Source organism: Cervus canadensis, chromosome 22 (genome assembly GCF_019320065.1).
Source record: "Cervus canadensis isolate Bull #8, Minnesota chromosome 22, ASM1932006v1, whole genome shotgun sequence".
NCBI lineage: Eukaryota > Metazoa > Chordata > Mammalia > Artiodactyla > Cervidae > Cervus > Cervus canadensis.
This window is the reverse complement of record NC_057407.1, coordinates 8,393,964-8,421,002: the sequence shown is the minus strand read 5'-3', so window position 1 is coordinate 8,421,002 and position 27,039 is coordinate 8,393,964. Positions and strand designations below refer to the sequence as shown.

Genomic DNA, 27,039 nt, shown 5'->3' with positions numbered 1-27,039 from the left:
CTCTCAAGAGTCTTCTCAAACACCACAGTTCAAAAGCATCAATTCTTCAGCGCTCAGCTTTCTTTATAGTCCATCCATATGACTACTGGAAAAGCCAGAGCTTTGACTAGACGGACCTTTGTTGGCAAAGTAGTGTCTCTGCTTTTTAATATGCTGTCTAGGTTGGTCATAACTTTCCTTCCAAGGAGTAAGTGTCTTTTAATTTCATGGCTGCAGTCACCATCTGCAGTGATTTTGGAGCCCCCCAAATTAAGTCTGCCACTGTTTCCGCATCTATTTGCTATGAGGTGATGGGACCGGATGCCATGATCTTAGTTTTCTGAGTGTTGAGGTCTGAGCCAACTTTTTCACTCTCCTCTTTCACTTTCATCAAGAGGCTCTTTAGTTCTTCACTTTCTGCCATAAGGGTGGTGTCATCTGCATATCTGAGGCTATTGCTATTTCTCCTGGCCATCTTAATTCTAGCTTGTGCTTCATCCAACCCAGCGTTTCTCATGATGTACTCTACATATAAGTTGAATAAGCAGGGTGACAATATACAGCCTTGATGTACTCCTTTTCCTATTTGGAACCATGTCCAGTTCTATCTGTTCCTTCCTGACCTGCTTACAGATTTCTCAAGAGGCAGGTCAGGTGGTCTGGTATTCCCATCTCTTTCAGAATTTTCCACAGTTTGTTGTGATCCACACAGTCAAAGGCTTTGGTGTAGTCAATAAAGCAGAAGTAGATGTTTTTCTGGAACTCTCTTGCATTTTTGATGATCCAGCGGGTGTTGATAAACTGACATGTAAACAAAGACCTGAAAGAAGTGGCGTTTTTTTTAACAGCTGCAGTCCAGGGAGGGGAAACAGTGCAAAAATCTCAAGGAGAAGCATGCAGGGCGTGTTCCAACCCTACTTGGTCAGTGACCCTACCTGATAACCTGTTTTATTCCAAAACCTACCCCCATCCCATCGTTATTCCTTTATCCAGTTTCATCTCCCCCCCGACACACACATAGAATTTTTCAATTTATTATTCCATGTTTATTACGTCTGTTCTCTGTTTTGTGCGAGAGCGGGCGTCTTCGCCTGTCTGGTTCGCCCATTGCAGCCAGAGCCTTTAGTAGTGTGGGGCACACCGCAGGAGCTTGAAAGGAGGCTCTGGGATGGGAAGAACGCACGGTCGAGGGAAGGAAGAAGAGACCCGACCTCCTGATGCCTTGGTCGGGGGAAACCCTCTGCGAGTGCAATGCAGGTAAGAAACCCGCACTGCTCAGTGCCCAGGGTCCCGGGCCTGGTGCGCGTCTCTGCGCATGCGCCGAGAGCGTCCCGCTCCGACCCGCGCGTTTCATTGGCTGCGGCCGGCGCCTGACCAGGGGAATTGCGCGTGCGCACTCCTCCCGCGTGGTCCTGTGTGGTGGGTTTTGCTCTCCAGCCTCCGCTGTATCCGCGGCAGCTCATCTTCCCATCCGGGACCCCCGTGTGTTCTGGAGATCGGAATGTTCCCAGAACTCAATAACCTTCTCAACACCACCCCTGAAGGGGCGGAGCAGGTAAGAGGTCGTAAGGTCGGGGAGGAGGTTGGATTCTGGGAGCGCGGCGGAAGACCGCACACCCGGATAAAGCGCACGTGGACCTGTGGAAAATCACGTGACGTCCGTGGCCCGGGGGCTCTTGGGAGTTGTAGTCCGCAGAGGGCCCGCCCCCGAGGTTGGGCTGGACACTTAGGCCTGCGCAAGGTGGGCATCCTGAGCGTTTTCGAAGGTCTCGTGCGCCGTTGAAAGACCACAGGAAGCACGTTGTGCCTTTGGGTTGGACTTAAGTGTACAGGCGACCCTTGTGCGTATTCAGCGTGGTGGGAGTCCCAGCGCCCAAACAGAGGTTGGTGGTGGTAGTTTAGTCGCTCTGTCGTGTCCGACTCTTTGCGACCCCATAGACCGTAGCCCGCCAATCTCCTCTGTCCGTGGGATTCTCCAGGGAAGAATACTGGAGTGGATTACCATTCCCTTCTCCAGGGTATCTTCCTGACGCAGGGATGGAACTGCGTCTCCCGCGTCTCCTGCCTTAACGGGCGGATTCTTGACCACTGAGCCACCTGGAAACCAACCCTCCACCCCCCGCCCCCCATCACAAGGGAGCAACTTCTTAACGACCTTAAGCCCCCTTTGTCCTGGGAGCACTCGGCAGATTTCAGCGAACGCTTCTGCTCGTCTTCCTCCTCATGTTTTTGAACAGTGCTCTCTGAAGCTGCTCGCAGCCAACGTTTGATTGCGCAAGCCCGCCTTTGGCCTCCCTACTCTGTTTTCTTCGCTCTCTCCTTCCCACGGTCTAGAGCATCTCAAAAATGTTCTTGCGTTAGGCCGAGGGTTGCCTCTCCTAGGAACATAGGTGATTTATTTCATAACTCCTGTCTTTCTGATGAAATGGTAAGCTCGTCCAGGCGGCCAAGACACTTAGTGTGTAAAGCCTTTTTGTTACTCAGTTACTTAGTTTTAAGTAAATCCTTGTGCATTTTAGCTGCCCCGCAGTTTTTCTCTGCCCAAGCCTCCAGATGGCGCTGCTTACCTTGCCAGTTACTACTAGTACATCCAAAGTCCAAACCCAGGGCCCCAGTGAGGGATAGAAGTGGGCACCCGGAAATGACAGCGCCAGGGGTAACCCTCAGAGTCTGCTAGTGTAATCTTTCATATTTTATGAGCGGAAAAAATATCACGACAGCATAAAGAGAGATGACCTTCCCTGTCATTGACAAGGAACAAAGGGTGACTGAAGCAGGACAGCCAGACCCTGCAAAGGCCATCTTCAAAGGTTTTTCCAGGGCTCTACACAATGAGAGCCCTGCCTGACGCAGTTTCCAAGGCCACTGGGAAGAGGACTTTGATCCTGGCTGTCTCTTGGAACAACTGCTTTCTCCTTCTCCCCTGCCTATGGGACAGAATTGGCATGAGGATTAGAGTTAGGGAGAAGGTTGGATCAGTTGACTTTTTAGAAGACTCCTTGCAATCTGGAAAGTCAGTGATTTTTGTTGGGTTCTGATGGTAAAATCTTACTTTGTTCAGGATTTAATTCTTTCCAAGACTGGAGAGAAGTGAAGAAAAGAAGAGATTTTATTCTCCATTGCCTGGGAAAGATGATAGCTTGAGATATGCTTGCCCAAAATAAGTGCATTTAATACAGATCACCTTCATTGTTGGTTTTTCTATAATTTTTACCTATTTTCTTTTTCTGGTTAAATACACAAACACACACATATGAGTCTCCAGGTATAGAAATTTAAGAGTAGACACAATCCACTAGATTTTGACACTCAATTGACCTCTTTCCAGGGAGTCTAATACATCTTTTTGTGCTCTTAACTTTTAGGGGAAGCTGACTCTACTCTGTGATGCCAAGACTGATGGCAGTTTCCTTGTGCACCACTTTCTCTCCTTCTACCTCAAAGGTATAAGACTGTAGAAAAAGAAAATCCAAGGCCAGGGGGTAAAAAAAAAGAGGCCTGTTTCAGGTAGCCCTAGAAATAGTATTAACTAGCCAGGCCTTTGGTGTTTGGGTAACCAGATGGCTATTTGTTAGGTAATGGGATTACTGGACCATCTTGTTCCCACCCCTTCTATGCCAGAGACTGCCATGTATTCACTATATCCAGTATTGCCTTCCACTTCACCCCATGTGCAGGCACTGACTCCCTCAGGGCCTTGTGTGGCCTCTTCATTTAGTTGATCCTTGGTTCTTGGGTAGTTTGAAGTTTCTAGGCACTCAACCCATTACCACTTTGCCCTGGCAGTAGATGCTTTCAAAGGAACAGAGAGGGAAAAAAAAAAAAACAGCTCTGCAGTTCACACATGGAAATCGATTAGAAGAAAACAGCCAAATTAAAAAAAAAAAAAAGACTTACTGATTCTCCTTGAGTCCCCACTGAGCCAGGCCAGGATATAAGGTTGACCTTTGGCACTCTGAGTTGTAATAATTTACAGCTTTGAAAGTGATTTTCCTTTCTAGATGATGTTATTGTCAGCTTATACAGAGTAAGAGCATCTACAGATAAGTTATTAGAATTAATTAAGTTCATAAGGTAGCTAGAGTTTCTTTGTGTTCTTATATCCTCTTGGGTGTTAGACTAGTTTAAAAATTCAGTTGCAAAAAAAAAAAAAAAATTCAGTTGCATCTCTGTAACCAAAGAGTAGTTAGAAAAATACAGCTTTTTTAAAACTATAGTGATTTTCAGGGGAACAAACTAAGGTTCCAAGTGATACATCTCACAGGTAACGTACATCTCAGAATCAATGAAATAAGATAAAATTATCAATATAAGGTATAATTATTAATATGAAAAGTACATCTTCAAATCAAGTTGAGTATGTCAGGTTGCAAGGCGTGGGTTCTCTAGATCTGCCTCAGTTCTTTTGTTTCCAGAGGCAAGAAGTATCTGAGACTGGTTGTAAATAGAGACTTGGTTAAAAATCAGTTTATTTTGTTTTCCAGCTAATTGTAAAGTCTGCTTTGTGGCCCTCGTCCAGTCCTTCAGTCACTATAATATCGTGGGGCAGAAGCTGGTAAGTATTTTAGACCTCTGTGATGAGATCCCTGAGTGAGTGTGTGTGCCAGGCATATGTATGCTGTCAGGCTGGGCTTCCCTGTTTGGGTTGCAGAGAACTTAGAAAGGGAGGGTCTAAGGAAATCATGGGATCCTAAACCCTTTATCTGAAGGGCGAGGGCAGCCTCTCTGCTCGTTCATTTGTCAAGTGTTTAGAACCAGACCTGTTATGGATTAAATCAAACCCTTCTCTACCGAGCCTGGACGGTTAAGGTTTCTTCCTTCTCAGTGTGATCGTTAGTCTTGTCCCCAGCGGGTTAGCGATCACAGCTTGGTCCGCTGCCCAGCTGAGCGCCTCCCACTGCCTCTCCCTTAGCCGAGGGCTTTTGTCACGTGCCCCAAACCTCATCTTGGTTTGCCCCTCGTCTTACTAAATGCAGCCAAGCGAGAGTAAGATGGCTGAGAGGCTGGTGACCCTCCTGGCGCCTCACCTGGCACATTACTTGTAACCTGTGACCAGGTGAATTTCTGGGGCTCTTGTTGTTACGTGTTTTTGGATTTTGGTTTAAGTCAGACTCAGAGCGGGAGAAACCCAGGCTACCCATCAGCAGTGATCTTTGAAATGACAGCCTTACTGTCAGTCCTCTTCTCTGATGGGGGGAAACCAGTGAGAGGGCAAGAGGGGGAAGGCCCTTTCTTTCCCATCCTTTGCAGGGAAGGGAGGAGTTCCCGTGCTGGAGGTCAGAGCACCGCCTCAGGGAGCACAGTCGTGCCAGGAGCACAGGTTGCATTCCAGGTCGGTGAGGCATGCATGTGGCCCTGGCACCTGTGAGCTCGGATGAGAAAGGTGTGTGTTCTCACATCCGGTTTGGCTGCTTTTCCTGTTACCTCTGACTCACCAGCATGGCAGGAATGACTGCGCAGCTCTGGGTGTGCCAGGCACTGGAGCGTGAGATTCCGTCCTCTTGCTGTAGTATTGTCCTTATATCAGTACGATAGTAGTGAGTGAGAGCAGAGGGGACGGCCAGGAGGCCTTCTGTCTGCCCGGCCTGCAGTTGGTGCTGTTGGTGCCCAGTGAACACCAGCGTGTGACTGAGCGGTCAAGGCCTGGTCTGGGGACACGAGGAGTCTAAGGAGTTCTGTGTCACCTGCTAATTCTGCGGAACCGCGGGTTGCATGTCTGGACAGTGTCACCATCATGGGGTGTTTGTTGAAATGCAGATTCCCAGACCCTGCCCCTAAGGCTTCTAGTTCTGGAGCTCTGGAGTGGGACCCAGAGATCTGCATTTTAATCAAGTATCTCAGGAGATTCTTTTTTTTTTTCTATTTTTTAATTTTTGGTTATGTTGGATCTTCATTGCTGCGGGTGCTTTTCTTACTGCGGTGCATGAGCTTCTCATTGCGGTGGGTTCACTTGTTGGGAAGCACAGGCTCTAGGGCGTGTGGGCTTCAGTAGTTCCAGTTCCCAGGCTCTAGGGCACGGGCTCCACAGTTGTGGTGCATGGGCTTAATTGCTCTTGACCCATGTGGGATCCTCCCAGATCAGGGATCGAACCCGTATCTCCTGCGTTAGCAGACGGATCTTTACCACTCAGCCACCAGGGAAACCCTCAGGAGATTCTTAATTGTGTGGTTCATGAAGACCCATGTTTACGGAGCGCTGGTTGAGAACAGGGGTTGACCAGCTGCAGTCTGCACCCCATGTTTTCTGTACGTGAAGTTTTACTGGAGCACCGCCACCCCCATCTGTGTCTGAGTGGTCTGTGGCTGCTAGGAGAGCAGAGTTGAGCTGTTGCAACAGAGACTGTCACCCCACCACCAGCTTACTATTTACTTTCTGTTTTTAAATGTATTTTATTTTGTAACTACATGTCCTTAAAAAGGCAACTTTATATTACTATGGTAAAGTAAAAAGCAGTACTAGGTAAAAAATAAGTATATAAGCAAAAGGAAGTAAGTTTTTAAAAAAATGTGACAAGTAGAGACTTCCCTGGTGGTCCAGTGGCTAAGACTTTGTGTCCCCAATGAAAGGGGCCCAGGTTCAATCCCTGGTTAGGGAACTAGACCCCACATGCCGCAGCGAAAGAGCCTGCGTGCCACAACTAAGACCCAGTGCAGCAAAATAAGAAAAGAAAAAGTAAAAAAAAATTTTTTTTTAAAGAAAATGTGAGAAGTACATGTAAATGCACATCTGACAATAGAACAGGGGCTGTGTGTGGGGAACACCCAGGGGAGACAAGACCTGGGCTCCCATGTTGGCCAGCCAGACGCACGTCTGCGGGGCTCTAAAGGGGCCCGGAGCCCTCCCAGGAGCTGGAGTCCTGGAGTCATGAGCCCCTTGGCGCCAAGTTCACTCCGATGCGGCCCCCGCCAGCCCTGAACTCACTCTCCTCTCTGTGGTCGCGTGCAGGGTGTCAGCCTGACCGCAGCGCGGGAACGCGGGCAGCTGGTGGTCCTCGAGGGTCTCAAGTCCGCGGTGGACGTCTTCTTCCGGCCTCGGGAGGAGCCGCACCCCCTGCAGTTCCTCAGGTCAGTCAGCCCTCCGCCCAGCCCAGAGCACACCCGGCAGGTGGGCCCCGCCCCGGGTCTCCGTGTGACCCCCCTTCTCTCTCTCTGGCGAGTGGGAGAGCAGAACCGGCTGCACAAGGCAGGCGCTCCCCGGGTGTCGCAGCATCACTCAAGGTCCTCGCCTCTGCCAGAGGCTGTGTGCCTGTCCTGGAAGCTGTAGAAAGCTAAGGAGCCCACGAAGATGGGAGATCCTGCATGCTGCAACTAAGACCCAGCGTAGCCAAATCAATAAATAATGTTAAAAAAAAAAAAGAGAAAAAAAAGGCCAAGTGTGTGGCCTGTGTGTGTGGCCTTGCGCACAGCCTGTCCCGTCTCTAAAGCCGGCTGTCTTTGAACGGGTGGGCCTGGTCTCCCCCTGAGCCCAGATTGTATAGAGAGCATCATTCTACCTGCTGTTGACGGGGTTCGGCCCTGGAGTGGGGGGCCGTGAGGCCGGGACCTGTGCCCCAGGTCCTGATTTCTGAGCCCACCTCCGCACCCCCTCATTGCTGGGAGACTGCTGCTGCCGTCGCTGGGGAGGCGGACGTAGCGGGGCCAGCCGTACCCGCTGGCGCAGCAGTAGGTCGGGCCTGGTGCCGCTCGGCACCCGGACGCGTGAACTGCTGCTGAGCTTTCATCCTCAGTTATGACCTCCCAGGAAGGCGTCTCCCTTTAAAGCAGAGGCCTTAGGCCCTTGGACTGAGAGGCTGTGTGGGCCTTGGGGAGGGTTTATTTCTGTGTCCCCGAGTTTCTAGCACAGTGCTCTGTACCCAGCGGGCCTCAGGGAATAGTTGTACTGAAGTAAACATGCCCGGGGGAGCGTGCCTTTTCTTCCCAGGCAGCTCATGTGCCCCTTGGTGCCAAGCGCTGGACCCACCTCCTTCCCTCCCCCATCCCCCCCCACCCCCCATCCCCCCGTGGTGCTGCGTTGTCTCTTGAGCATCTGGAGAGCACGTGAGCTATCTGGTGACTTCTGCCCTGTGCCCAGGGAGGCCAGCACCGGGGATCTGCAGCCGCTGTACACGTTTGTGCGGGACGCCCTGGAGCCCGTGGACGGTGGGGAGGCCGCCTGGAGGTGCCCGGTGCTGCTGGTGGACGACCTCAGCGTGCTGCTGAGCCTGGGCGCGGGGCCGGTGGCGGTGCTGGACTTCGTCCACTACTGCAGGGCCACTGTGTGCCGGGAATGGAAGGTAATCAGGGGCTGCACCCAAAGCTCTTGCCGTGAACCCCACAGGCCCGCTTGCTGGCAGTTAGCTCTTCTGTCTGATGGCTGAGGGCTTTTTCTTTACTCTGGCAGCCCCAGAAATCTTCACTCCATGCAGCCTGCACTCTGCTACCTGCCATTGCTAAAAAGTAAGAGCCTGAAATCTGGAGGGTGCCTGGCCCTCTCTGTAGTGGGGTTGGCCACGTGGGGTACTGCGTCTGTCCCTGCTCTGCCACACGGCAGTATCACTCTGAGTGTGTTTTGAAGGTCAGTTAAGATAATCGATATAAAACTGCTTTAAGGATTTTGAGGTGAAGGGACTTCCCTGACAGTCCAGTGGTTAAGATTCTGTGATTCCACTGTAGGGGACACAGGGTCAATCCCTGGTCAGAGAACTGTGATCCCACATGCCACATAGCATGTCCAAAAACAAAAACAACAATAAATGAGGTGCAATGCAGGGATAAGGTATAACCTTTGTTGTTAAGTTACGAGGCAAAAATAGACTTTGCCGTAATAGAGATTTTAACAAAACAGTAACGCCTGTGGTACCCACCTCCCAGGAACCAGACTGCAAGAGTTAAGTGAGGGGGAGCTTGTGGACATCAGCTGAGCATGTGTCCCACAGGGCCAGGCTGGGCACAGAGCAGTGGGAAGCGGGGGAAGTGGGTTAGTCAGGGAGTGTGGATCCAGCGGTGCATGCCACACACCTCCTGCATGGAAGGTCCTGCCTGGAAGCTGGATTTAGGGGACCTTCTCAGGCCGTCCTGGCTACAGTTGCAGGGCCAGGCGGCAGGGTGATGGGGAGAGAGCGGGAGGAGGGGGACATGTAAGGGGCCTGGAGGACACAGTTCAGCGGGGCTGGGGGAGGAGTGAAGCAGGCAGTGAGCCCGTGCCGCTGAGCCTGCTGTGTGGCCCGCTGCGCTGTGTTCAGTCACTCAATCGTGTCCGACTCTGTGTGACCCCACGGAGTGTTCATGGGATTCTCCAGGCAAGAATACTGGAGTGGGTAGCTCTTCCCTTGTCCAGGGGAATCCTCCCAATCCAGGGATCGAACCCAGGTCTCCCACATCGCGGGTGGATTCTTTACCACCTGAACCACCAGGGAAGCCCAAGAATACTGGAGTGGGTAGCATATCCCTTCTCCAGGGGATCTTCCCGACCCAGGAATTGAACCGGGGTCTCCGGCATTGCAGGTGGATTCTTTACCAGCTGAGCTACCAGGGAAGCCCCATGTGGCCCACTACCAACTTCTTTTTGTAAAAACACTTATTTTAATTGAGAAAGTAAAACTTGGTAATAGTTTAATATTAAAATTTTAATATTTTTATATTATAAAGTTTTTAAATATTTTAATTAAAGTTTTAACATTAAAATAGCTTATTAAAGTAAAAAAGAAGATATAAACAGTATAAAGTCTACTTTAGCAAAAAGTCAGTCTCTCCTTGTCTCCCTTATATGTCCTTCCGGAGCATCTGAGCAGTCATAAACACATTTGTATGTATGCTTGTCTCCCTGCCTTTTTTTTCATGTTCCGACTTAACCCACCATCCACACAGTTTGGTACTTCTTTTCATTTACTAACACACACTGTGTGTTTTGCTGTCCACCGCCCCCAAAACAGAACGCACTGATCTGCTTTATTCTTTTTCACGACTGGATGCTCTTCCTTGCTTGCAGACGAACCGAGCTGGACATCCAGGCCGGACGTGCTGGTGCAGCTGTTCCAGCAGACGGTTGCAGGCCCGGGCCCCGAGCCCAGGCCCGTGAGAGGGCGTGCGGGGCAGTGGAGGGTCCCAGAGACCCGTGTGTCTGAGCCTGGCGTCCCTCCATCAGCCTCCATCTTGTTGCAGGGAAACATCGTGGCCCTCGTACACGACCGTGGAGATGCCGAGGACGAGGAGAGTGACGTCCTGCTGAACGGCCTTAGTCACCAGAGCCACCTGATCCTGCGGGCTGAGGGCCTGGCCACCGGCTTCTGCAAGGACGTGCACGGGCAGGTGCGTGGGGCCCTGGCTCACCGGGAGCTGCTCGCCTCCTCTGCACGCCCCACTGCCCACGGGACAGTGTCGGGCCTTGGGGTAGTCAACTGGGATATGCCCTCGAGTGGGAGGGAGGCCTCGGAAGTTGTGTGAATGCAGATCAGAGTCCGCTCCAGGGGTTCTCGGCCCCGTGCACCAGGGCAGGTTTTGCACAGTGGTCATTTGCAGCCATAGGGGAGCTCCTGGAGAGGAGACAACTGTCCGGCTATTTCCTGGGGAAGGCAGTAAAGAGTGGAATTCCACCACAGGATCACAGCAGGCTCTGTGTATTCAGGCCAACGCCATTCCTTTTCAAATGGAGACTTGGGAGGCTGTTCTCCTGGCTGGCATTATTGCCATCCCCCAACCCCTCCGCAGGGATGTTTGGAGTACTTGGGGGAAGCGCGGAGTCCTGCCTGTGCCTGGAAGGGAGGTCAGGTTCTCCCCATGCCCGGGGGCTGCCATGGTTCTCTGCCTTCCGAAACTTCTCTTTCGGGATCACCCCAAAGCCTTTACCACCTCTTCCAGTTAACTTCGTGTTGCCCACTTTTGATCCATTAAGGGTGGGTGGGGGTTTTGGCCCAGAGTCATTCAGAGTCAGGTATGGAAAACAGCATCCGAGCAAGCTCCGAGAGGCTGTGCTGGTGGTACGCCAGGCACACCCCAAGGAGACCCTTCCCCTGGCAGCGCGTGGCTCTGAAGCCACTCAGCCCCGCAGAGGGTTGTAGTCACTCAGGACAAATGTCCAGTCTTCTGAGCCTCGGAATTGAGTGTGCGCATTCTAGTGCGTTGGCCTTCCAAGTTCATCTAGCCCAAAAGTACAAAACCATGCCCACAGAAAAGACCAAAGGGGAATACACAAAAGTACTTTCATGGTGTTTCTCTGGATGAGTGTTTTCTACTTTTCTTTGTCTTTCATGTTTTCCATGATGAGCAAATATTACTATTGAAATGGAGGGGAAACCTCTCTTTTTAGGTGATGGGTAGTAAGCTGCCTTTCAGAAGTCGGTCCCATTACTGCATCGCACTTGACCTCAGCTGAAGGTCACCGAGGAAGCAGACAGGGTTCACACTGGAGCAGGTACTTGGGGGGCCTCTCCTCTTTCATTCTTCTCTTTGTCACGTAGCTGAAGATCCTGTGGAGAAGACCACTGCAGCCCACCGCCCACCGGGATCGGAGCCTCACGTACCAGTACAAGATCCAGGACAAGAGTGTGTCCTTTTTCGCCAAAGGAATGTCTCCTGCTGTTCTGTGACCTGATTTAGGGGTGGCTGAAGCTTCCTGGGTGGGACTGTTTTTTGGTGGTGAAAGATAAAGCAACCGAGCAGAAATGGGGTCCTTTGGAGCCTTCTCGTACATAATGCTTTAGCCCCAACTCCCCATTTTTGGTTGTGGTGACTTTCAAAGCCAGAGTGGGTGTGAACGTGTCAGCCAGGAGGCAGTCCTGGATGGCAGGTGTCCGGGGTGACATCTAGGATAAGCGTGGCTGGTACACAGTGAGCTCCCGCCTCGTGGCTTCCCATGGATGGTCACGTTTACTTTTCACCTTCATCCTGCAGGGATATTTTTTTCTTCTTCAGTCCAGTGAGGAAGCAGGCTTCGAGGTGTTTGGAAGCACGCTCAGCACCATAGAGCAGGCTACAGATTAGGAGATTAGGCTACAGATTGCCAGTTGACCCTCATTTAAACCAGAGGCAGGCTCTGCCCAGTTCAAAGGTTAGCTCCTCCTATTTCTGTGGTCGCTGGGTACCTGGCCCTGCATGCCATTGAGGCCAAGCCATCAAGGCCCTGGGCTTGGCCACACGGGGCCCCCATGGGGCACAGGTTTGCTTGGCCTTGGTGAGGCTGGGAACGAATGTTCTTGCTGCCAGGCAGGCGAGGACCTTGGGGAGGAGCCAGTCGTGAAGACTGGAGGCGGGGCGCTCCCTCCCAGCATCCTGTGATCCACTTGCCGCGCTCAGCCGCTCAGTCAAGGTCGCCTCAGCCTGTTCTCTTAAAATGGGTACATTCTATTGTGTGTACGTTATGCTACGAAGAATTCAACCTTAAAAAATAAATGGAAAAGATAACAATGCTTTGCAGGGACTAAGGAAATTTTCATTACCAGTGTTTATTTTTAACTTACTGTTAACATTTTTGAGCTTTGTAAAGGGGAACAGATTATCGCCCTGCTCCTCAAGTCATGCTGACTATTGTGTAGGTTTTTCCATTGACACAGTGGCTGCTTTTCTTCTCAAAATACGGCATTTGCTAGAATATTTTAAAATTACGAGTGTAAGTCGCTTAAAGTAGTTATTAAAGAGATTCTTTTATTAATATGTCAGTATTTATACACGCTTCATATGAGCTACAGTTCTGAGTGGGTAAGGCACTCCAGGACACTTTTTACATGATATGCTATTTCTTCACTTGGTTTATACATATTTTCAGTAAACTTTTGATGTTTAATGGCTACTTAACATTTTATGGTGTCATTAATTTCTATTTTGCATAGCTATTCTCTGGGCATGTGGGTTCTGATTTTTGTAATTATAAATTATGCTGTTGTGAATTTTATATACTATGCCTGTTTGGGGATTGGGGCAGGTACTTGTTTCCTTAGAACATTCATCCATTCAGCATATATTGAGCACCTCCTGAGGGCGTGGGGCTTCCCTGGTGACTCAGATGACAAAGAATCTGCCTGCAATGTAGGAGACCCGGGTTTGATCCCTGGGTCGGGAAGATCCTCTGGAGAAGGGAATGGCAACCCACTCCAGTATTCTTGCCTGGGAAATCCCATGGACAGAGGAGCCTGGCAGGCTACAGTCCATGGGGTCGAAAAGAGTCGGATATGACTGAGCGACCAACCCTTTCTGAGGGTGTAACAATGACAATAGGTCTCTGCCCTCCTGGAACTGACATCCCAGGGGAGGAAACAGACAGTCAACAGAACTGAGGATTAAGGGAGGTGGAGTTAGACCATGAGCAGTGCTCTAAATAAGGCAGAGAGGAGGCCTACCAGGGTAAGGGAATGATGACATTTGAGAGCCTTCTCCCTGAAGTGGAATTTATGATTGAAAGCATGGGCCGGCCCTCACCTGTCATCAAGTCGTTCCATTCTGGATGATGGCACCAGTTAACAGTGACCTGTTGGGTTCCTCCACCAGCATCAGGTTAAAGACAAGATATAATTTTCTGAGTTTTCCCATGTGTATAGGATCTATTTCTCACCCTTAATCATTTACCATTTAAAAGCTGGTGTCAACCTTATTTTTTATTCTTTGTAATATTGGGGGAAGTAAGATTTTATCATTGTCTTTGTGTATGTTTTTCTACTTTCTGGTTTGTAGAAAATAATATTCAGAAACATTTTTTTAATATTCAGATACACATCAAGAAATATTTTTCAAACACCTATTTTATATAAGGGTTTAATACCTTATAGGTATTAAGGTATTAATAGGTAATACCTTACAGGTATTAAGGTATATAGGTATTAAGGGTTTAGTACCTGCTGTACTTGAATGGGCATAGAAAATAGGAACTAAATGTGATGCAGTGGAGAAGGTAATAAGGCCCATCAAGGCAGTTCAAGTAATGTGAGGCTTATAGGCTGATGGTCACAGGAACGAGCAATTATTTACCCTCACTTTTTTTTTAAATTGAGGGGGCAGAGAATCAGGGAGGAATTTATGGAACCAGTACTATTTGAACAGGACCTTGGAATGTTCTATTTTTTTATGATGGTATGTTAATTCTTCAGAATTCAGAAATGTATATTTCTTGTTGCTGGAATGAAGGTGCTATTCTTTGTTTTTTTTTTACTACTTTAAAATATCAATAGTTTTTAAAATATGCTTAAAATTTAGACTTGTTTAGAACTTCTTACAGTGTTGTTATTTGTATTCATGCTCATAGCTATTAATAAATAACCCAACAGTATTTACTAAGAAGTAATGTTCTTTTCTCTTTATGTAGTTCTGGTTTATTTAAGTGTGAAGTTCATAAATGAACCTCTCTGAAATTTGTCTTTAGTAACTATTGAAAGGTTAGCGTATGTCAGTATCAAGATTCTTCATTATTGGGAATTCCCTGGTGATCCAGTCATTAAGACTTGGGGTTTCCCTGCTGTGGACCCAGGTTCAGTTCCTGGTCAGAGAACTAAAATCCCACAAGCTGTTTGATGAGGCAAAAAAAGAAATAGTCTTCACTTAAAGGATATTATGCCCACTTCCTGGGTTGGCCAGAAAGTTCATTCATGTTTTTTGGCAACATCTTATGGATAAATATTGGTCCAACCCAGTATTTAGCCAGATGAAATTTATCAGATCTAACCAAGGTCTAAAATATTCTTCGGGGACTTGTTCCTCTCATGTAAAAAATTGTAGTTGTTTGAGCATAGAGCAGTATGTGTCTCATACCATGTTGAAGAACTTGCTGCTTTTTATATGTTTTGAAATTCTTAGTGCTTTTTATTCTAATTTAGGACTTGGAGTTGGGTTGGTCAAGGTCAAGTAACTTTTTGGAGGTAATTTAAAACTTTTTCTTTGTTATTGGTCTTTATTTATGGCTACTTTTCTTTGTTGTATCAGTTCTAGTACTATTTATTTCTGAAATAGTTACCCATCCTATTTGTTTTTCTGAAAAAAAGCACTTGCAAACCAGATATACAATAAGAAACTTGTATCCAGAATATATAAAGAACTCTTACAATTCAATAAGAAGACAAATATCCCAGTTAAAAACTGGGTAAAAGATTTGAACAGACACCTCACCAAAGCAGGCATAGGAATAATCAACATACACATAAAAAGATGATCAGCATCTCTAGCCATTAGGGGAATATAGATTAAAACCACCATGAGATACCACCATATTACCACTGAAACAGCTATATAAAAAAAAATGTGACAATTAGGAGTGTTAGCAAGGATAAGGAGAAATTGGAACCCTTACATATGCAGGCAGGAACGTAAAATAGTGTGGCCACTTTGGAAAACAGTTGGGCAGTTTCTTAAAAATGTTAAACGCAGATTTACTGTATGACCCAGCCATTCAGTTCCTAGGTACTTACCCAAGGGAAGTGAAAACATACATCCACATGAACACTCATGTGAATGTTCACAGCAGTATTATTTATAATGGCCAGGAAGTGGAAACAACCCAAATGTGCATCAACAGATGAATGGACAAAGTCTGATATTTCCATACAATGGAGTGCTGTTTGGCATAAATAGAAGTGGAGTACTGATACATGCTGCAACATGGATGAACTTCCATAACTCTGTGCCAAACACAAAGATTACACATAATACAATCCTGAGGGATGGGGGTTGGGGGGGTGTTGGAGGTGGTGAGAATGAGAAACAGCTCCACCGGGCTTCTTTTTGGGATGATGATAACGTTCTAAAGTTACATTATGGTGATAGTTGCACTTTACTAAAAATCTTGATGCTTAAAACAGGTGAATTTTATGGCATTTAAATGACGGGTACTGAGGTTACCATCCTGACTGCTCTCCACTGAGAGGTCTGTGTTAGTAACAGACATCCCCCAAATCCTAGGTACTTCCATTAACAAACATAGTCTTCACTCACATGACATGTCCAGGGGCGCAGCTCATTGCTACGGTTCTGCTCCAGGACCTCTCAGTCTGGGACCCAAGTGGAAGGAGCAGTCCCAAAGCAGGACTTGCTCTTTTGTCCAAGGGAAAGAACAAGAGGCTGATCCACACAGACCTGTGGAGGTCAGTTCACTCACACTCCACTGACCAAAGCAAGACATGTGGTCAGGGCTGACACTGAAGTCGCTTACCCTACAGGGAGGGACCATGCTCACTTAACAGTGGGCAGGGCTGTGTGTAGGATCTGCTCACAGAGAAGGGAACAATGAGGTCATTGACTATAGTCTCAAGTGACTTAACCTCGCCAGCCCTGTTTCATCATCTACAAAATGGGGAGACAAGAAGCCTGTTTCATGGGGTTTGAAACATTGTCAGGATCAAATAAGTGATGAATGTAACATAGCCCTGGCACATGGGTTAAGCAGTAGCTGTTTTGCTGCAAACTCTTACCTTACAAGGCCCTGCTCAGACAGCATCCCCTTGGTGGTCCCTTCTCTCTGGCAGCCTGCCCACCAACTCCCACCCACAGCACTTGAAAGCGCAGTGGCAAAAGTTCAGCTTCTGGGTTGTGCAGATTGCCATTTGATGCTGCCTCTCTGTGACCTCAAACAGGTTGTTATGGCTCTAGGTGTTTTCATTTTTGTATCCTTAAAATGAGGCGTATGTACCTGACCTGCCTCTAAAGGCCATGGTGAGGATTTTATGAGGTATTAATAATATTGTAAAGCCTATCTCTGGATTTTACAATCAATAGTTGTCACTATTATTGGCAGCTGTTATGACCTCGTAATATTGCCTGTAAGGTTTTGTTTGAAGGCGCGCACTAAGACAGCTTCTCCAGTGCAGAGAATTAACTTGGATCCCTGTCTCTGACACGTTGTAGGAACTTGATAGTTAAAGGCATTGATTGAATATTAATACAACTTGGAGATTTTGAGTATTTTTAATGACTGTTATCACGGTTATTCAGATAACTGCTGGCTCTCAGAATCTAAGAATTTTACGTGTGTTCATAGTGATGTAAGTTTTTTGGAAACCACAGAGGTCAGTTTTCTTGGTTGCATCTTGGAACCTGACTCTGAAGTCCAGGTTCCCTGAGGTTAAGCTCATTTTCCTGACTGTAGAGCAGCTGCATGTCAGACCCTTAACTCAAATCCAAGGATTCTGGTCCTAAATCGGGCCTTTGCGCTCTTACCACATTGCCAGCTGCTATCACTAATGCTTAATTCAGCGTGAGCATGATCAGTAGTGCAAGCGATTGCGAAGAGAGCGCCGTTTCATCATGAACACTCTTCTCTGTGTCCATGACAGGCTGAGGTGGCCAGGCAGTGGTCTGGAACCCAGCCAGAGTCCTGTGGCTGTTATGTGCTTGATCAGTTACCAGAGTGACCCTGGGCAAATGTCCTCCCCTCTCAAGGAAGTTGTCTTCGTTTGTGAAATAAACCTAGCCCTTATTTTTCAAGGTTGTTGTGAGATTTGGCTCCGCATGGAATCTCAAGAACTGGGAATTGTTCTTACTTCTGGATGAACTCTTAAGCTCCATTTTTTTTTTTTTTAAATTTACTGTGGGGAGCAATCCAAAATAAGGTTGAGCTTTGGGTAGTAAGGGCAAAGTGGAGCTTGTAGACCATTTCGATAAAAATTGTTGCCTGCCATTGAGCCATCAGCCACTGCAGCTGCCCACCTCCCACCAGTGGTGCACCCCGAGGGGCATTCAGGATGAAGAAAACCAGGGCACTAGCCCTCATGGTTAAGATGCATATCAATGGAGTGATTTCAGTGAGCCCAGACTCTTATGTCTTCCCATATTTCAGAGGTCTGTTTTTGTGGTTAGCAGTAGACTTTTGGTGTTTGACTACATGTTTTTTGTTTGTTTGCTGTGTATCCTGGCTCAGCTCTTACCTCTTTGAAGCAGTTCCTCAGAGCTATCTGAGAGGCTGTTTTCAGGCTGTAGTTAGTTGGCTGTCATGTCCCCAAAGAAAACACCATTCTCGCATCTAGGTTGTGTGTTCTTTTTCAGTTGACAAGCTGTTCCACCCGAATTGTATTTAAAAACTAAAATCAGCCATCTGCAACTTACCTGGAAATGCATAAGAAATAAGATCGATAGGTGGATAAAGGGATGGTAGTTTTGGTTGTTTCTAGAAAAACATGTGATACTGTTTGTGTGTGCTCAATTGTGCCTGACTCTTTGCAGTTTCATGGACTGTAGCCTACCAGACTCCTCTGTCTATGGACTTTTCTAGGCAAGAATATTGGAGTCGGCTGCCATGCCCTTCTCCAGGTGATCTTTGCGACCCAGGGATCAAACCCATGTCTCTTGTGTGTATTGCACTGGCAGGTGGATTCTTTACCACTAGAAAATATCAATAGTTGTAGAATCTACACTACATAGTTGTTAACTATATGTTTCTTTCAACTTTTCCCCATGTTTTCCTAATAATTTGTTGGAGAAGCCCTAAGATCATGGCTACTTTACGTTCAGCTCCTTGGGGACATTCAAGAGTGGATTCACCCTGGACCCATGAGTCTTAGGGTCCCCAGAGGGACCCCAGTGGTTCTTGTGCAGTGGGGGATTTGGGGCAGTGCTGCGGGGCACAGAAGCACTTAACCCAGTGTCAGTTCTGGAGGCCCGATCTTGTTGAGGGTCAGTCACCTGTAAACTAAGGTTGGGTGAAATGGTTGGGTGGGGAAGGGATGGGGAGTAAGCAGGGTGACAGGTGTACCCAAAAGACAGTCTAGTCACATACATCTCTGTGGTGGGGGTTGTGAGAAGTTTCCGTTGCTCCCTGCAGAGAAGACTTTGGTCCCGGGGGTCTGGGGTGGGGCTCAGGAAGACTCCGACTTAACATTCCCCCAAGAGGTTCTGCTGTAAGCCAAGTTCAGACCCATATTCTTTGTAGGAATTTGACGGTGAAAAGGAAGAAATCGGGACTTGGTCACGCAGAGGGATATCACTCAGAAGACGAAAAACATTGGATAGACTTCATGTTTATCAAAAGGAATGAGGCAGTGGAGAGTGAAGGAAGACTGGTGACAGAGAACTGAGGTGTCTTTTGCCCAAGGCTTCCGAGGGGCCCGGTGATGGATTACAAAGGATCAGACGTGAAGCTTTGCCTAGAAAAGGATCAGAGTGATGCAAGCTGGGTCCTGGGTGTAGGTCAGTGTCCCCTGTACCGCTCTCTGTTGTTGCCCCCCTAAAAATAACAAAAAAAATTCTTCCTTTATAGAATAAACATTCTCTTCTAGAGCCAAAAGCCAAGTCTGAATACAGGGCAAAATGTTAAAAGGTCACTCTGGGCCGAGGTCAACTGTCCCCATTTGTATGGTCAGGCCACTCAAGATGGTTGTTCTCTTGCTCTGGTACATTCTCCTGCCCGAGACATGCCTGCTTCACCTGTATGCTGCTCACCTGCCTGACCTTCCCAGTACTTGCCCCACCCCAGCTGGTGATTGTTCTGATCAAAGGGCCCATCTGGGGCATGCTCCTCCCGCTGGTTTCCCTGGTAACTAATGAGCCCACCTGACATCAATTCCCCTACAGCTGATAATCAGTTTCCCTTTCTTCTGCTTCCCACTTGTCACTGGTGGGGTGTTGCTCCAGGACCTTGCTTTAGACTAGGTAAGTTCCCCCATCTTTTATAGCAGGGGTCCCAAACCTCTGGGATCTAATGCCTGATGATCCGAGGTGCAGCTGATGTCATAATAATAGAAATAAAGTGCACAATAAATGTAATGCTGTTGAATCATCCCCAAACCACCCCTGACCCCAACTCCCCAGTCCATGGAAAAATTGTCTTCCACAAAACCAGTCCCTGGTGCCAAAGAGGTTGGGGACCACCTCTTCACACTGTTGATGTCTCTGTTGCTGACTCCAGGTTCGTTCTTCCGTCTTGAAGCGGGCAAGCACAGGGCTTGTAAGCCTGTGAGGGTGCAGCCCAATATCATTATTGTCTAATTTTGCCATGATGGTGGTGTGGGCGAGGAGGAAGGCAAGGTTTTGGAGATGTTGGTACAGGGTTGATGGGAGGGGGCATGACTGGCTTGTGAGGAGTAATGGGGGCTGGAGCTGCCCGAAGGGCCGCCACTGATTTTAGCCTTGGTGTGGTTACATCTGCCCTTTATGCAACCTCAGCGATGCCACCCTCAAGGGCAGGACAGGGTTCGTCTGCATGTCTAGATAGCTGCGGGGTGGATGTGGGTAAACTGAGGGGTGTGTGCCCAGGGTAGCATGATGGGGTGACCCCTGACACTTGAGACCTGTGCATGGCGTGATCAGGCCAAGTTCCCCTCAGACGCGCAGACGATCACTACCCATCCCGGGAATGGACCAGCACTGGGTCCACTGGGACCTGTACCCTCGTCTCGGGCATAGCCTCTTCTTGTGAGACCTGGTAACAAGACCTAGCTTGGGGTTTTTTGGAAGGTCAGATGCAAGGAATGTGCAAATTGCTCAGCTCAGCCATGTTGTCCAACCCAAATTCACATGGTGGGTGCACAATGAGGCCCAACAGACAGAAATGTAGGCCTTTGGAGTGGAGGAAGATATATTCCAAGGGTCACTTGAGGGGAATGGGTGACTCGTGCTTGAAAGACCTGAATGTCCACCATGGTTTTCATGGTTTTCTAGGCAAAATTTGGGGTGAGGGCTGCAGTGTGTTTGACTTTTTTCTCATTGGCTGGTGATGAACAGGGTGGTGGTCTAGGAAGCTTGTACTCAGCCTGAAGTTACTATCATCCACCTGGCTGGGGGCCTTCCTTCAAGTAGAAGAACTCAAAGGGCTTTGTTGTTATATAAATCCCTGGCGGAGGAACCAGGACTGCTTTCCTCTGTTTCTGCATTCCCTCACTTCCTGGATTAGTAACTGTTTGAATGTGCCCTTTGGAACTCAGGGAAGGTCAAGCCTTTTTCATACAAACAAGAAACAGGGACACCACAGAGAGGCTTTTTTTACTGAGGAGTGTTACCTGAAAACCGGGTTCGCCTCTTGGTGGGTAATGAGGCAGCAGATACAACCAAGTCAAAGTTTGTGAGAAGGAACCTTTGCTGATTACTTGCAGCAAGTAAGGGGAACACCAGGCATCTTTCCCAAAGCAGCGTCTCCCCAAACAGCAAAACTGGGAAAGGTTTAAGCTAAGGGTGTGTGCATGTATGCTCGGTTGTGTCTGACTCTTTTTGACCCCTGGACTGTAGCCCACCAGGCTTCTCTGTCCATGGGATTTCCAGGCAAAATACTGGAGTGGGTTGCCATTTCCTACTCCAGGGAGTTTTCCCGGTCCAGGGATTGAACCTGCAGTCCAAGCTTTAGTTGACTGAAGTCAGGAGGGTCAACACCATTGTTCCATCCTCCATTGGGTGCAGGCCTGGTTCCTGCAGAACTCAAAGATGTATGGTGGTGTATATCCCTTGAGGGGGAACTAGGTCTCTGCTTTATCCCTACACTATTGATTGATGGCCTGTTTTCTGTTCCCGCATTTCTCTCTTCCCTTAAGATCATTAATTACTGACACCTGTTCAAGGGCAAGCATCGTGGTGGCCCTTACAGGGCCGTTAAATCATAGGAATGGAGTGCAGAATGTCAAGAAAGCCACATCTGGTGGCTGTCTCCGGGCACCCGGTAACTTACCTGCTTATTGGACGGCACCACACTGCTGGGTTTCAATCCCCTCTTTACCCTAATACTCCTCAGTCTGGAGGGAAACAGGCGGCCCATAAGAAAGGGAGTAACATTTGGCTAGAGAGGTTAATCATAAACTCCACAGAGGAACTTGGTTTTAGGGTGACTTGGTTTCAAGCACCTGGCAAGAGTAAACAGTGGACATAGCTATTGCTATTACAACAAACGTGTTCCATGCAGAAAAATGGTTGTGTGCCCGTGAGCAAATGGAAGAATCTCAACACCCTGATCCTTCACTCAGAGGTGTCCACTGAGCACACATCAGCATCACTCTACAATCTTTTCCTTGGATTTTTTTTTAAATTGAGCTCAGTTTGAACCTTCTCTTAAGAACATCTTTCCACATTAGTTAAGTATTCATAAAACTTATCCTTTTAAAGATAAAGATGAAATGGTAGGATAGCATCACCAACCCAATGGACATGAACTTGAGCAAATTCCGGGGGATCGTGAAGGACGGAAGCCTGGCCTACTGCAGCCCATGCGGTCGCAAAAAGTCGGACACGACTTAGCGACTGAACAGCAACATTGTTTTCAAAAGGCCTTAGAGAAAGTCACTTTTATGGACATAATTTGACCCAACCGCATTTGTTGCATACTTCGGCTGCTTTTACTTTTTAGCTGTTATAAAGCAGGGAACACGGGCGCCCTGTGCGTGTTCTTGCTAATATACCCTGGAACGTGCCGTTAAAAAGCTCCGGTGCGGTGCTCCGGGCTCTGTCCCAGCGTGACGCTCTGGCTCGCCGGCCCCGCCCGGACATCTTCCCCACCAGGGAGTCGTTCGGCCCGGCGTCCGCCAGGGGGCGAGCGGGAGTCGCGGGCGGCGGCGCTCGACCACGCATGCGCGCGCCGCTGGGAGCACGTGTGAAGGGTGGTGGGGGCGGGAGCGGGAGGGGAAAGGTAGGAGGTGAGAGGTGAAGGGGCGGAGAGCTGCGCGGGCGCCGGGCGGCGGGGAGAGTGAGGGACGGAGGGAGGGCGGGCTCCTCGCACCGACCGCGCGGGCCGGGAGCGCGCACGCCGCGCCCCGCCCCCGTCCTCCCGCCGCGGCCGCCGCCGCCGAGAAGCTCTTGCCGCCACAGGTACCTCCGCGCGCGTCCCCTCAGCGTCCGCCGGCCGGCCCGGGCCTCACGCTGCGCGGTCCGCGGGGTTCCGGGATGGGAGCCGTGAGGGCCGCGGGCGCGCCGGCGTGGGCGCTGTCCAGCAGCCGTGAGGGCCGCGCCGGGAGACCGCGGCCGGAGAGGGGGCCGGGTTGGCGCGACCCCACCCTCACCGCGGCCGCGCCCCGGCCGGGCCCACCGCGCGCGCCCGCCGCCCTCCTCCTCGGCCCCCGGCGACCGCTGGCCTGACAGGGGGTCGCGCTGTTGCGCCCCCGGGGCCCCGCCGTGCCCCGGGAAGCTGCCGGTTCTAGAACCTGCTTTTGGACTGTCTGGGTGTTGCGGGGAGGGGAGAGCACGCTGTCCGCACCTGTCTCTTCTGCGAGATCTGATTGAGAGGCAACACGTAGCTGGCTGCTTTCCTGGGTTCTGCCTGGTTCCTAGTTTTCTGTTTCCCTCACAAATCAACGTTGCCCACTACTGTTGCCTCTGTTTATATTCTGGTGGACTCATTACCCCAGTGTACCGTGCAGGAGCCTGAAGTCAGGATGGTTGTGCAGGTGAACGTGCTCTTGGCCGTGGTGACTTCCCCCGGTTCCGTCTCCCTCACTGCCCGCACCTTCTGTGGTGATAGAGCTGGGCGACTAACTTCTGGGGATTTTGCAATACATTTTGCGAAGCGGACTTAGTAAAGGTTTCTTTCACGATGCTAGCCTTGAGTGTGCTTCTGACCCAGCGTTTGTGGAGTTGGGTTATGCAGTGGCCTTATGGGGATACTGCCATCTTAAGGTATCCAGCTAAAAACTGAAGCTTTTGTAAGGGAGTCAGGGGCAAGGGTGTCCGGTTGGGTGTATTTTTAAGTGTTCCTCTAATTGACGACTTGTGTCTATAATTTTATGTTGATGAGAATTTTAGGTGTCTCACACATTTGCAGCATTTCCTGTGGGGGACACGCGATGTTAAAAAAAACCAAACGCCCAGAATGTGTATTAGTATATCTCTACAGTCATTCTTTCGGTGGTTTATTGAAACTGAAATAATTCTCATTGATTATGAACAACTCTGGTGTTTGAGAGACCTCGCTTTTCTTTTGCTCTTGTGGCAAAAAGAGCACCTCTCCCATGGTCTCCGTGTGCCCTGTATTTACTGGTTTAGGTCTCTCTCACCCTCCCCCGCCCCGCCCCCTCATCTAGATTGGTTTACTGTCAGGAGGTGGGTATAGAAAAGAAACTCTGCTACTCCTGGTTTATAACAATGGAAGCATGAAGATTGTGAGTTGCTTGAGGTAGTTTATGAAGAAGTCACCTGTCCAGTTGGGAAATGAGCCACACCTGGGGGGTTTGGTTCATAGGCATTTCTTAACATTTGATGGTAGACTTTAGAGGATGCTTACTCTTAGTGTGTACTTGAATGTGTCCCAAGGACTGTGGAATAACACAGGTTTCTGTGTTACTTGCTTACCCTCACCCTCGGTGGCCATTTGGTTCCCACTAGTGTTAGTTGGAGAAGGAAATGGCAACCCACTCGAGTCTTCTTGCCTGGAGAATCCCATGGACAGAAGAGCCTGGCAGGCTACAGCCCGTGGGGTCGCAAGAGTCGGACACTACTTAGCGACTAAAGAGAGAGAGAGTGTGTTAGTTTTACTGGCTCTGACAGGCACTTCATGAAGAGTTTGTATCAACACTCGCACTGAATGGATAAGAAGACTCCCCACTCATAGAGAAATTGAGTTGCCAGGGTTACCCAGCTTGTACTGGGGATCAGGCCTTCAAAGCACATCTGCCCGACTCCACTACCTACTACTTCCACAGTAGAAGTGTAGAAGTGAAAGCCACTCAATCGTGCCCGACTCTTTGCGACCCCATGCACTATCCAGTCTGTGGAATTCTCCAGGCCAGAATACTGCAGTGGGTAGCCGTTCCCTTCTCCAGGGGATCTTCCCAACCCAGGAGTCGAACCCAGGTCTCCCACATTGCAGGCGGATTCTTTACCAGTTGAGCCCCAAGGGAGGTCTTCCACAGTAACATATTCCCTTACGTTGGCTGCTGAAACTAAGTCCAGGTGACTTCTTTTGCCTCCTGAAGTAATAATTCTGGGTAAAATATTTTATTGAGCACTTGGGCTATCTAGATTCTCTGCCGAGTGCTCTCATAGCAGCCTATCTCTCTCAACCATCATAATAACCAGGAGGGATGACCCTGTTATCACCCTCTTCACTCATTACTTTTAGAGACGTTATCTGACTGGCCCTGGGTCACCCGGTGAGTTAGAAGCCAAGCCCAGTTGCAAACCCAGGTTTGTCTGAAAACAGTGTCCATGCTTTTATGCTGTTCTTGCGTCTGCTGGCTTCACAGTCTTCTCTACTACCCACCAAGTGAGAGGTAGCAGAAGAAGATGTTGGGGTGAAGGGAGGAGCCCAGAGTCACAGACTTGAGTCAGGGATGGTGGAACTCAACAGGAAGGAGATATTCATTTGACCTCTGTATTCCGTAGCTCCCCCTGAGTGGTCCAGGACACAGCTTGCAGGGCTGCTGGGCTGTGCAGCTTTGCAGTAGAGTCCAAAGGGGGTGTGTGTATGCATCACGGGGGCACATGGGTCTCAGGAACAAAAAATAAAGCCAGTCTTTTTATTTCAGCCTTATTTAATTTTTGTATTTTACAAGTATAGTTGTATTATCACAGTAGTACATATATATAATTTTTACACAAAAATTGGGGATATGTACACACATATTGGGGATATGTACTTGAATTTTTGTTATTGGGAGTTCATAAAAACATTAAGAAACCACTGGTTTATCTAATACTCAGCATTTTCTGAATTCATAAAATATGTAAAGTGTCATGTAACCATTTGTTCCTAAGTTGAAAGTCTAGTAAAGTTCAGTATAATTCTACATAATCAGAGAGGGTATTTTATATTAATAACCAATTATAAATTATTTTAGAAATTGCATTCTGAGTGTGAAAGATTTGGTTTTTCAGCAACCTTTATGTTGCAAATATAGTAGTACTCTTTATGTTTGAAGCTATAGTGACTGACATAGTTCTTTAAAAGTTAAAGTTTTGGGAATTCCCTGGCTGTCCAGAGGTTAGGGCTCTGTGCTTTCATTGCTGAGGGCCTGGGTTCAATTCCTGGTCAGAGAACTAAGGTCCCACAAGCTTTGTGGTGTGGCAAAAAAAAAAAGGAAGTTAAAATTTTGTTGAACCTCTTCTGTTTTTTTTTCAGAGTTTAAATTTTTTATTTTATATTGGATTATAGCCAAGTAACAATATTGTGGTAGTTTCAGGTGAGCAGCAGAGGGACTCTGCCATCCATATACATGTATCCATTCTCTCCCAAACCCCCCTCCCATTCAGGCTGTCACACGTGGTAACTTGGAGCAGAGTTCCATGTGCTGCGTAGTAGGTCCCTGTTGGTTGTCTCTTTTAAATAGTGGTGTGTACATGGCCTTCCCAAAGTCCCTAACTTCTCCCTTCCCCCTGGCAACCATAAGTTCATGTTCTGTTTTGTAAGAAAATTCATTTGTATCATTTCTTTTTAGATTTCACATATAAGGGATGTCAGAAGATATTTCTCCTCTGCCAGACTTACTTCACTCAGTGTGACACTCTCTAGGTCCATCTGTGTTGCTGCAAATGACGTTATTTCATTCTTTTTAATGGCTGAGTAATATTCCACTGTATATATGTACCACATCTTTATCCATTTCTGTGTCGATGGACATTTAGGTTGCTCCCCTGTCTTGGCTGTTGTAAGCAGTGCTGCAGTGAACATTGGGGTGCATATATACTTTTGCATTATGTTTTTCTCTGGATATGTGCCCAGGAGTGGGATTGCAGGGTCATATGGTAGTTCTGTTTCTAGTTTTTTAAGGACCCTTCATACTCTTCCCCTTATTGGCTGTATCAATTTGCATTCCCATCGACATTGTAGCAGGTGAACTTCTTCTATTTTGAACAAGTTAATTGAGTTTGAAGCCCAAGAGACTAATCAGTGTACACAAATATGGCATTTGTAATAGTTGTAGTTGTGCTATTCTGCAACCTTAGAATATTTTCAAATCATCTAAATGTTGAAATTCTAAGCATGTTGATTCCTTATCACTTCTTGCAAACTAGATTCTTCAGTTCGTTCCACTGCAGTGGTTAGTACATTATTTCAGAATGAGTGGTTTCAGAATTCTAATTAAAAAATATCTTTGTCATCTTCCAGCTTATTTCAAAACCGAATAGAGTAGTGTTCTTTCAGGAGTTTAGGTTAAAATAACAGAATGGGTTTTGAGCAAGAAATATAGTTTCCTAATTATATAAGCTGATTTTATCCAGATGAGACAGTATTACTTCATACCTAGGTTTTCACACTTAAGTGTG

At 48.2% G+C, this 27,039-nt stretch overlaps 2 protein-coding genes across 5 annotated transcripts in view; both read left to right on the top strand.

Moving 5' to 3' along the window:
• Nucleotides 1-1,092: 1,092 nt before the first annotated feature.
• ELP6 (elongator acetyltransferase complex subunit 6) lies at nt 1,093-14,223 on the top strand. 4 transcript variants are annotated; one of them, XR_006264569.1, is made up of 8 exons: nt 1,367-1,534; nt 3,345-3,423; nt 4,464-4,534; nt 6,926-7,044; nt 8,051-8,252; nt 10,120-10,266; nt 11,415-12,004; nt 12,160-14,223. XR_006264569.1 is itself a non-coding variant. In XM_043443048.1 (7 exons), exons 1-7 carry the CDS (start codon nt 1,295-1,297, stop codon nt 11,541-11,543), a joined length of 987 nt encoding a protein of 328 aa, XP_043298983.1. In that variant the 5' UTR covers nt 1,093-1,294; the 3' UTR covers nt 11,544-14,223. The 4 variants fall into 4 exon arrangements, 3 of the variants coding, with proteins under 3 accessions (XP_043298983.1, XP_043298985.1, XP_043298984.1); XM_043443048.1 differs by having other exon boundaries at nt 1,093-1,534; nt 11,415-14,223; XM_043443050.1 differs by lacking the exon at nt 3,345-3,423 and adding an exon at nt 5,230-5,362 and having other exon boundaries at nt 1,423-1,534; nt 11,415-14,223.
• An 8,260-nt stretch (nt 14,224-22,483) lies between these two features.
• LOC122424269 (SREBF chaperone) overlaps nt 22,484-27,039 on the top strand; it is a 99,098-nt gene continuing 94,542 nt past the window's right edge. Inside the window, exon 1 of the mRNA XM_043441863.1 lies at nt 22,484-22,650. The gene's annotated coding sequence lies outside the window, so the exon portion shown is untranslated. The remainder of the gene's footprint in view (nt 22,651-27,039) is intronic.

Excerpts from the sequence above, each read along its gene's own strand:
- ELP6 (XM_043443048.1), top strand. The coding sequence starts at position 1,295 with ATGCGCCGAGAGCGTCCCGCTCCGACCCGCGCGTTTCATTGGCTGCGG. Across the intron at positions 4,535-6,925 it reads ATATCGTGGGGCAGAAGCTG|GGTGTCAGCCTGACCGCAGC; the intron begins GTAAGTATTTTA and ends GGTCGCGTGCAG. Across the intron at positions 8,253-10,119 it reads CTGTGTGCCGGGAATGGAAG|GGAAACATCGTGGCCCTCGT; the intron begins GTAATCAGGGGC and ends ATCTTGTTGCAG.